Genomic DNA, 11,573 nt, shown 5'->3' on the forward strand with positions numbered 1-11,573 from the left:
TTCTTTGACGCAGGCCTTCAACTTTGCCTTTAAAGATTACTTCAAGAGTAGGGGTGGCTTCGAACCGAGCCGGCTCGGTTCGATTCGGTATATCTTGAGCTTGAGATCCGAAATCGGCTCGTTTAAATTAACGAGCTGAGCTCGACCAAAGCCAAATTCGGCTCAACGGCTCATTAATTTAACGAGCAACGGATTCGAGGGGATTTGGGAAATTTTTGGTAGTCTGCCATCTCCCAATTTTTTTTTTCGGTCTCTCTCCCGCGTTCTCACTCTCTTGGTCTCCTCCTTCCCTTCTCTCTTCTTCCTCCGAAATTTTTTTCTCCCTCTCTCGGCCTCCATCTCCCTTCTCCCTCTCGCCGTCGGTGCCCCTTCCGCCGCCACCGCTGCACCTAATCCTTCCTCCTGCTCTGCCTCTCATCGCCGTCGTCGTCGACTTCCGTAGCGTCGCCCTTGCCTCTTCATACCCCAGCTCGAACAGCTACTCTGAACCCTCTCCCGTCGTCGTCACCCCCTACTACCGCCTGCTGTCGCCGTCAGATCAGCCGATCATCGCTCTCACTGGAACGACACAGAACCCCCCCGATACATAAGTTGAGGGGGGAAATTATTTTCCCCCCTCGACTCTCCATCCCACACAATGTGCGAACTCGCACATGCAGTTCACACATGCGAGTTTCGTACATGCGATTTTTATATAAAAAAAAACTTGCAAATCCTATTCTCAACCTGTTTTTCCTCTGGACGATGCAATTTTGTCAGCCCTAACTGCCTCTAATTCTGTTTTTCCTCTGGACAATGCAACAATACATAAAAATATAGTATGTTAAAGTTAGCATTTGATCAAATTTTCCTGTTTATTTATTTATTTTTTATAATTAATCATGTGCACAGTTAATTGGCTCTCGTAATTATTGTATTAATGTACAATAAACTGTAATCATTAAATAATATAATATCTAATTTAATTAATTAATATAATAATTTATTTTAATTATACATTAAATTACTTATTCATGTTGTAATCATGTTTGTTTTACCTAATTTGGGGTTTACGTATTATGTTTTAATTAAGTATACTATTATAAGTTATTTATTTTCTTGTTTTTTTATTTTTCTCATTTTGAGACACTAACATTGGAAACTGTTTTCTAGTGTACATGAACTTGTCCACTCTAATACCATGTTTGAAATTGAATTTTATGTAGATGAATGAAATGAATTTGAAGCAAGAGATGAAGATGAACTTCAAATTTTAAGTTTGTTGACTAACCCCCCTTATAATTCTCATATCCGCACTAGCTTCAAAGTCTACAATTAGTAATATACTCATATCGTTCTTCCTTGGCACTAAATACAGTTCAAGCTTTGATTTGTGGCAGTGATTGGGTTCGGGCTCTTCACGGTGTAAAAAAAATCCAAAGGTGAATTTCTTTGATTAATTATTTATTATGATATTTTTTAGTATTTTTTTAGTTTTATTTATTAAAATTTTGTTTTATGATTACAACCTGAGAAGAAAAGTGTAGAGATAATGCTACCAGCTACATGATTTTTCATGTTTTTCTCATCATGGTAATTTTAATATTTTTAACAATATTAAGTAACTAGTAGTGGAAGAGTATTTTTTTATCTGACAATAACTAATTTTATTTTTTTGTTTTTGTCATAGGTGGAGATTATGCTCATGAAGGGACGTATATTGTTTTCTAGCATGAAGAGAAACAACTATAGTTTGTAAATTTATAATGGATTTATAGTTTTTATTTGGGTGATTGTAAATTGATAGTGATATTTCATTTAATTTTGTTGTGTTTGATTATTGTATGGAGTTTATTCGTAATGTTATACAGTGTATGGAGTGTATAATCAATTTCAAAGAGTGTTTATGGAATATATATACAATTTTATGGAGTGTTTATGCAAGTATTATGTATATAGATTATGCCCAATTTTAAGTAGAGGTCAATCCGAATTTTATATAGGTATTATATACATAGATTATGCTCAATTTTAAGTAGAGGTCATGCCCAATCTTGTACATGTATTATATATATAGGTTATGCCCAATTTTATGTAGAGGTCATGCCCAATTTTATGTAAAATGTATGCATAATTTTTTATATAAAATTTATTTAATATATATTTTTTGAAAAGTTTTAAATGTATGTTGAAGTTCGAGCTCGGCTTGAACTCGGTTAAAATTTTTGGGCTCGAACTCGATAACAATTTTAGGCTCGAGACGAGGCTCGACTCGAAATATTTAAATCAAACTCGGCTCGAATATAGGCACGTTCGGGCTCGGCTCGGCTCGATGCCACCCCTTCAGGAGTATCTTTGGTGAATCGAAGTTAAGAGATGGATACTTCAAAGTGGTTTGTGGGAAATGTTGCTTCAGGTAGTGCTGACATTCCACCGACCTTTATCTATCCGTAAATCCGTAAACAGTCTTCAAGTAATGTGAATGAATTAAATGAGATCATTCATGTGGGCTCCCAACCAAATACTCTCATTTGTTCATATTGATTGATCTTGACATGTCTTGATTGCCTTGTTATTAATGCTGCCATTTTATTGACTACGTGGAAGTAGCTTAATCACAATGGCACAACCATTTTGCTGCTCTTTTTTAAGTGTTTCAGGACATGTTGAAACCGTCTGAACTCGGAAGAGTCAGGACAAGTAACTCGTCCAAGCAGATAGTGAACTCACCACGTAAAAAATCTCACTTCCGATAGCCTTGGGGATGGATTCAGTGATGTTTCTAGCCAAAAACAATCCTCTGTCAATTCCGGTTCACGTCATGATCCTCTGTCAATTCCGGTTCACGTCATGATTCATAATTCTAAAGCATTCTCAGCCCCAAAGTTTTTGCAGACACTCGTTTTCAATTTTTTTCCAATGTGACGGGGTGATGTAATGATAATAAGACTTCTAGTTGAATGTTAGAAAACCCGACTCCTGATTCTGTGAGGTCATAAGTTCGATTCAGCCCCATTTAACTGGTGATGATATCATGATGATGCCATCAGGTTAAAAAATTTGAAAAAATAAAGAAGGTGGATCCCTCCTTGGATCTTGTTTTACAGATGGGGTGGGGCTTCCTCCTTCCACTGTCAGTGGGAAGGGCTTCCATCCTCTCTTTTGTCATTTGAAGCTTCCACATGACAGAGGGGAGCATGAGGGGTTTTTCCCAACCGGCAGCTCTAGGGGGAGGAGCAGGGCTCCACGCTGCCTCTCATTTTTTTTTTCTTTTTTGCAACAGTTCTGAGTTCTACCATCGTGCAACAATGGTGATTTTCCCATTCTTCCTTACATGATCCTTCTTTACCGTGCGATCAACGACTGTGAGCCTGTGTCCTAGCTGGCCTGTTAGGTTAACCTTTTCGTAGTTTAATTCAAACTCTATGTAGCAAAGGGCTCTAATGAGATTTGTTCAAAGGTTTTAGTGGAATCTTAACCAAGCTTTTTTCTCTTTCACCTACGTAGCGGTTCCTTCTCTTCCCTCTCCGTTGAAAGCTACGGGTCTTATTATAATTTTTTGCATCATTTACTCCAACGATCACCCGTATTCCTGTCTTGGGGGAGAGCCGATAAAGCTGGCTATGTATCATCTCCGTAGCCACATAATTTAAATAGCTATTGATGGTCACCAAACATTATACACCCACTCCGATTTCCTTATATCTGTACGACACTAAATCATCGTCTCCTACCTCCAAACTTCAATCATGTCTTCTCCGTCTTCACTGCAATGGTTAAGCCTGATCGGTATCATCTGGCTCCAATCCATAAACGGGACAAACTCTGATTTTCCGGCTTACTCATCCCAACTGAAGGACCTCCTCTCCATCTCCCAAATTCAGCTCAACAACCTTGCCTTCGCCTCCGATGCAGGGAAGCTCTTCGGTTGGTTTTCCGGCATTGCAGCAATGCATCTGCCACTCTGGTTAGTGCTAATTATAGGTGCCATCCTCGGGTTAGTTGGCTACGGTGTGCAGTATCTTTTCCTTGTCAACACGATCTCTTCACTGCCCTATTGGGTTATCTTTCTCCTCACCACTATTGCTGGAAATAGCATTTGTTGGATCAATACAGTCTGTTACATAGTGACCATAAAGAACTTCCCTTCTAATCGTCAGATTGCAGTTGGGCTCTCGACAAGCTATGTTGGATTAAGTGCAAAAGTTTATACTGCCATTGTTGATGCGGTTTTCCATAACTCACCAGGCAAAAAGGCTAAGGCTTACCTCCTCCTTAATTCGATCGTTCCTATGGTGGTTTCTGTTATTGCTGCTCCACTGGTCAGAGAAATACGTCTCAGAGGATCCGAGCAAATAAAAGGTAGGCTGGCCATGATGTTTGTTGTAACTGGGATGACTGGAATTTATGCAATCGTTTGCAGCGTTGGCCCACTATCAACCCTGCTCTCACCAGAGCTTCATGCAGTAGGACTCGGACTGTTGCTTGCAGCACCATTAATCATTTCTTTGGAACCAACTGTTACAAAATGTTTAAGAGGAGAGTGGTCAGCGAAGAGTGAAAGGGTGCATGATTTTACGATGGATGATCTTTCTGTTGAAGAGAGAGCAGTGGGTAAGAGTGAAGAGAGAGCGGTGGGAGAAGTAGTTGCAGAAATGAGAGTAAGAGAAGAAGTTATGCCTAATATGATGTTGAAGAGATTGGATTTTTGGCTCTACTTTTTTGAGTATATGTTTGGTGTAACTCTTGGGTTGGTGTTCTTGAACAACTTGGGACAAATAGCTGAATCTCGTGGGATGTCTAATGCTTCTTCTTTGGTCTCTTTGTCATCTTCATTCGGATTCTTTGGTCGTCTTGTGCCATCTTTAGTGGACTATCTTCTCCCAAAGTAAGCTCCTTAATCCACCTTCTGTAGTTCACCAGATGCTGAGAATTTAAAACTTGAAAATGAAGATCTGTTCCTTGTTTGTTTTCTTTGGTGATTTTCTGGAATTCGTTATATTTTTTAAACTTGAATTCACCTCTTGTCTTCGTCTTAGATTCTTTACTTAGTTTCTTTTTAGTGTTATTTGTGTAGTTTGATCTCGCCTAGACCTGTGATTCCTTCATGTGGTATCAGTAATTGATATCAAACTCTCTTTTAGATATTGTTGATGAAACTTTAAAACATTAGACGGCTAACAGTTCATCTTTTTATTCATTCGTTTGGTCAGGAGTAAGGTCATGGTTTCAAGACCAGCTACCACATTTATTCTCATGGCAATGATGACGGGCTCCTTCTTCATGCTTCTTAGTACTACCAACTTCTTCTTGTACTTAACAACAGCTATTATAGGAGTGTGCACCGGTGCAATCACTTCTGTTGCAATCTCTACAACTTCTGAGTTATTTGGTGCTAAAAATTTCAGCATAAACCACAATATCCTCGTAATAAACATTCCAATAGGATCCTTTATCTTTGGGTATATGGCAGCAATTCTTTATCAGATGGAAGCACCTGATAAAAAAGAGAGGTGCATGGGGTCGCGATGTTATAGGACTACGTTCTTCATTTGGGGATCGTTTTGTTTCGTTGGAACTATCCTTAGTTTGATCCTCTATGTTCGAACTCGCAAATTTTACTTGGAACAGCTGATTGAAGAACAATGGACGAAAGAGCTAACAAGTCATAGCAGTCAACAAGACTTTTGCTTGATTGATTTAAGCAAAAGTGGCCACTAGGTATGTAGCCCTATTTGAAGATGTTTTGAAATACAATGATAATGATGCCTGTTCTGTCTATGTTGACTTGAATGGCCAAGATTTTCTTTTCAATTTCATGGTTGTCTTGCCTTGAAAAGAGAGACCGAGAGAAAAAGGGACACAATTATGTACAAGATTTTTACACTTTTCTTGTGTTGGAGAGCAAATATGGAAGAGTCTTTCTCATAGTAAAAAGTTTCATAGAGCCAGAATTAATATGGTGGAGTCTAAGAAGAGTCTCATGGAAGGAAGCCAGTCTCACAGAAGAGTCTCAGTTAAATGTGTTTTAGTTATGTTAATCTTCTATTTATTATTCTAGAACTTACCTTTTAGTGTCTAACTTTGTGTATAACTGAAACAAAAACAGTTTAATTGTAATTGGGTTCTATTTTTTTTTCTATTATAAATAGAGACTCATTGTACTCAAATTACAATAAATCAGTAAAGTATTTCTATTTTGCAGAAATTCAACAGTTTCTTCATCGAAAGGTACAACTATTTGAATGGTGTAAGAGATTGGCAATGTCATTATAATTCATATGTGATAAGAACGGTTGGTCCTCAAGTGAGTTCACAATACCCACAAATAAACATGAGATGTGGGAGTTATTGCACTTGGGCACCCTCTCTATGTTCACATTTTGTCCCAAACCAGCTGCTACTAGTGTGAAAATGTTTGAACTCCGGACTTTCAAAGTTGTGTAATCCAGAAGCTGAAAACAACCTCAGCAAATCGTCATACATACATCACTTTTGGGATGCATTATTAGAGTAAGATCTGTTTAAAAGCAGAATTTAAACAAAAAAAAAAAAAAAACTCTCATGGGTTACATCATGGATTGAAAGAAACCAGCAACAAAATAATAATTGGGCGGTCCAACTAAAGCTTTACCTGTCTCAAGTGGCAGATACAACCATTAATGAATCTAGAGAAGGTTGGCACCTACGAGGTTAGTTTGATGTAATTGGAGAAAAAAATACTTGAAGATTGGCACTATAAATGAAACGATGTAAAAATAAATAGTTTATTCTGGGAGTCTCAAAAAGGAGTTGGGTCGAAGAGGAGGACTTCTCTAGATTTTTCGAGATTTTTCAAGGACGTGACAGTGACTCAGGAAGACAGGTGGGATCCCTGTTACAGTAACAATACAGAAAGTAAGGCAACTTAATGGAGCAGAAAGGCGGGCGGGGACGATGAAGAGGATGTGCAGAATCGATAAAAATCTGTGCAAGTAGTACCATCAGTCTGATGGTGTGATAGCTTGGATTCACTTTCATAGTTGAAGAAATGACTCCGGCGATATCCGGCAGTGTGTATTTGTTTGCAAAAACACTAAAGAGTGGCAGAACCACAACCATAATTTTTCTAGCCATGGAGCATTCCTGAAGGAAGATATGACTTGCCGTGGATGCCTTGTGATTAATGCTGTGACCTCAGGGCTCTGTGTGTGGTTCATATCTCAATACTAGACCCATTTTGCTGTCTGGTTCAGAATCAGAGCTATTTGCGGCTCTCACTTCACCAACTCGGACCCATTGAAGAATAACAGTTTGAATGAGAATAAGACAGTTGCGAGAGAGTTTCTTATGGTTGGGATTAAGCCATCTCATTTCCAATTCTTTTGAGTGTTTGAGTAGACCAGAGATGCCTTTCCGTCTACTCAACCAACTTGGAACGACTGAGAGTTTGAGCAGACCAGAGATGACTTCAGAGGTTTGTTCGGGTGACTCGAGCATTTGTGTTTCCATGACTGGTAGGTTTGTCCATGACTGGTAGTCAGAATCTTAGCAATAGGGCTAATGTAAAGGCTTTGTTTCATATGATTTCTATTCAATTTAATAAGAAGGAGAATATAATGAAATAAGAATTTGTACTCCAAAATCATATAAATTTAAAACTTTCACAAATCTGAAATGTTCATACGATGTTTTGCTAAAATATTATTTTGTGAGACTATGCTAAAATGTTCGTTTGTTGTATTTGCTACTTTTTGTGACTCATTTTTAATTTAATCTTAATGTATGTTTATGATCTTAAAGAATTCAAAGTGTACAATTAATTTCACGATCAATGCTCAAATACAATCGAACAAACCACAAAGAACACACCAAGATATGTAGTGGTTCGTAATCTTATCTTGGATTGCTAATCCACTTCTAAAGTATTTTGTGCCTCAGAGTTAATCAATTATGTTTAGGTTACCAACAACACTTACAACAGATTGACTCTAAGACCAATTACAATGCTACACATACAATGACTTATGCTATTCAATTTTACATAAGTTCACCATCACAAAAGATCATAACAACAAACCAAGCATACAACCTAGATCCACACATGCATTTTTTAGTAGTTGACTAGGCTACATAAGCCCAAACCCACTTCGGGATTTACAATTGCTCACTAGGCATGCCTCTCTGCCTAGACCCACATAGAGATTTTCAACACAACCTACCTACACAAAAACTTATTACTCATACAACAACACTAACACCTCTCGACCTTTATCCTTAGGAAAGTAGCTAACAACTAACCAACAACTTAGAACTACAAAGGATTTTACAACAACTAATCCTTAGCCATATAGGCTTCTTCAAATTTAATTAAGATAATGGATGATCTTGCCTACACAAGGCGTGATCCAAGCAATGATATGAACTAAATAACTTGGATTTCAAAGTATAGGAAATTAAATTCAGATTTACTCGACTAAGATCAATCAAGATATTTCATAACTATAAGATCCACAATGATTGGATTTTGAAAAAAAATCACTAGTCAATATACTATACAAAACACTATATTCAAATACCACAGATAATTTTAAATCAATGCAAATTGTTGGAAGATATGAATAAGTTGGGGTGTCATTGGTGTAGTTATCTTATGTTTTTTTTGTCTCTTATTCACTCCTAGGGTGAAGGTACTTTTGACATCTATAAATAAATTTTAAGGGGGAGGGTTATGACAAAGTTCATAACCCTATTCTTCCTCCTCTTTTCTTTTTCCTCACGTGCTCATCCTCTCGTCTCTCTCCTTCTTGGATGTCACCTTCTCCTCTTCTCCATTTCTCCTTCTTTCTTCTCTCCTTCATCAGCTCAACATTGAACAGATGAATACTATGGAGTCTTGAAATTAAACATGGTATTAGAGTAGTATTTTTAAAGATTGCATAATCAAGTGCTCAGATTAAGGATGAATCTTCTTCCCCTTGGTTTGGTACTAGAATGATCGAGGACAACAGCTAAGTACTTTATGTCTCTCTTGTTGTATTTTCTCTACCTGAATGTGTAGATATATGAGAGATGTCTTTACTTCAGAATCATGCTTTTCTTTTATGAGATTTATGAAGAAAAAATTGAGGTTATTCTAATCCTTACCTGCATAGCAAGGTTCATGAGAATACGGGCTAGTTGTTCGGTTTGAAGAAGACCGATAATAATATTTCTGTACTGGTTATTTGCAACTGTTTGTTTTTGAAATTTTGTAGCTAGAATGAGAATGCTGTGTTTGGAAACTCAATAATTTGATTTGTTGCATCAAGAAGCTGATATGCGGATGATAAATGACTGGTTGAAGTCACTCTATTAGGTGCTCTTGATTGTTCTTTATTGAAAAAAAGAGGGATGAACGTTGGTTTTGAAAATAAGAACCGAAGTGGAATGCTTCTAAATTCTTCTTGGCTCCAACAAGATGAGATCTCATCTCTGATTTTTATTTTTGGAAAGTTGTTGTCATTGCTTAACAAATTCTAGAAAGTTTCTCATGAGCTATTCTTGGAAAGTTGCTGATATCTTATTTAAACAAAATTTAGAAAGTATCTTTTGATCCATCCTTGGAAAGTTTCCATTTCATGAATAAGAATATATTGAAAGAATCTTTAGAAGGTCACCTTTGTTTTCAGAAACTTTCCTTGATTTGAATGAGATCTATTTTGAGAAGAAGGTTCCTATTCTGAATTAAGGAGACACTTCTTCAAGGAGACACTTGTTCTCACATTGCCTAGTAGAAGAAGGATCTATGGCAGGAGATTCTGATCTAGGATCATATTCAATACATAGGTTTCTTTTCTGGTTTTGAGAAATTCTTGCAGCATATTAACAACATGTTGGAGCAACACTTGGTGTAATTTATCCTCTTATGAAGAAAGCAGCATTGGCTCAGTTTCAAAGCATGGTTTCTTCTTTAGTCTTTGAAGAAGTATTTGCAACAAAGTAACGTTGATTTATTTGATCAGCTGTAACATTGCAGTAGAAATCGATTAGCAGCAACATAAGTGATTTATCATTCAACCGAGAGCGAGTCTTGTTGCATGTCACATTGATAATAGATGAATTGGGACTGCTCACTCTTCCTCATCCTCAACAATTGTATTATAGCAGAGCTTCTATGACTCTTCTCTGTTTTGAGAATACTCACAGCAGCTGTCAAGTAGCAACAAAGTAAGGAAGAAGACGACTTTTGAGCTTTCTTGATTCTACCAACAGACGAGGTTAATAAATTCTAGAATCACCGTTTCTCTGGTTGAAACATTCAGACATGATGTTGTCCGATGAGAGACCATCGAAGATACATTGCTGGAAAATTTTTTATTCAGAATTCTAATTACCTAGAAGACACGTTGATGATAGCCTCCAGCACATTGCCGGTTCTTCTCCAACATGTTTCAGAAACATGGACTCTCTGTTACAATAAGTTACTCGTCTTCATCTAGCAAGTCACGTTTGCCGTTTGATGCTTTTTTTCTAGCAACTTATTGATTCTTTCCATGCCTGCTTTGTTTTATTTTTGAGACATTCACCCTCAGGTTTTTCATTGTTTGAGAGGCTACTGATATTATGTTGTTGATATGCGTGCTAGAGCTACTGTTGTTGTTATTTGAATTGGTGGAGATTATCAAAGTTGTTTGCAGATAACACGTGCTTTTGGTGTGCTTGAGGTTTTTGTTGTTGTTGATTTCTAGGACTCCAAGAATTTAGCTCATAGAGAAAAAGAGAGAGACACCCATTGGGAGAAAAGAGGAGGAAGAAGAGGTTATGGACTCTTGTCCTAACCCTCCCCTGAAGCTCAATTTATAGATTGATAAAATTATAATATTACAATAATACCCCTAAACCTTAAGCTAATTATATCAATGCCATCTCTATGAATTGACTCTTTATTTACCATCCTGCCAGCATTGTATGGGCATGTGGGCGTTCTCCTTGGTCTATGGGCTTTGCACCTATCTTCCACATCTCTTGGATGTGAGCCCATCTTCCAACACTCCCCCTCAAGCTAGGGGTGAAAGAACATCATGAATGCCCAACTTGGTACAAATGGTGTTAGGATCTTCCCATATAAAATGGCAGTCCACCATATCTTCCAACACTCCCCCATAAGTTGTGGTCTCTTCCAAGAGGCCTTGCTGACATAATATAAGTGAGAGTAAAATCACTCCTAGCTATAAGACATCGCTCTATACTCCAGTCAAATAACTCATGCTAGATGTTAGACACACTGCTATCTTCTATACGTAGTGGGTCTATAGGCATTGCTCAAATGTGTAATAAAACTCCTCTATCACCGTGTGCCTCCACATGGTAGGAGTAATAAATGCCAATTAAGGGGGGGGGGGGGGGGGTAACGGGTAATCATCTGGAAGATAATATACTGGGGCTACCATATGCTTTCTCGTTCATCAGAATAACCAATGCTGACAACAATCAACAACAAAGAAGTCCTTCTTCAATAATAATGTCTTAGCCAAAGAGACACAATAGTAACAACTAAAATGAACCTAGGCCCAAATAACATGTATCAAATAATGAATCATTAATACATTGATCGAGTAATAATAATCTAAGTC

The 11,573-nt window shown here is 37.5% G+C and overlaps 1 protein-coding gene across 1 annotated transcript; it reads left to right on the plus strand.

The window, feature by feature from the left end:
- The first annotated feature begins 3,728 nt into the window (after window positions 1-3,728).
- LOC137942771 (protein NUCLEAR FUSION DEFECTIVE 4) lies at window positions 3,729-6,056 on the plus strand. Its single transcript, XM_068788511.1, has 2 exons — window positions 3,729-4,867; window positions 5,193-6,056. Exons 1-2 carry the CDS (start codon window positions 3,729-3,731, stop codon window positions 5,698-5,700), a joined length of 1,647 nt encoding a protein of 548 aa, XP_068644612.1. The 3' UTR covers window positions 5,701-6,056.
- The last annotated feature ends 5,517 nt before the right edge of the window (window positions 6,057-11,573 follow it).

The sequence above is a fragment of the Aristolochia californica genome, unplaced genomic scaffold, assembly GCF_029961685.1.
Source record: "Aristolochia californica isolate CCGP_79_NKW_82.1479 unplaced genomic scaffold, dmAriCali1.0.hap1 SCAF_10, whole genome shotgun sequence".
NCBI classification, from domain to species: domain Eukaryota; kingdom Viridiplantae; phylum Streptophyta; class Magnoliopsida; order Piperales; family Aristolochiaceae; genus Aristolochia; species Aristolochia californica.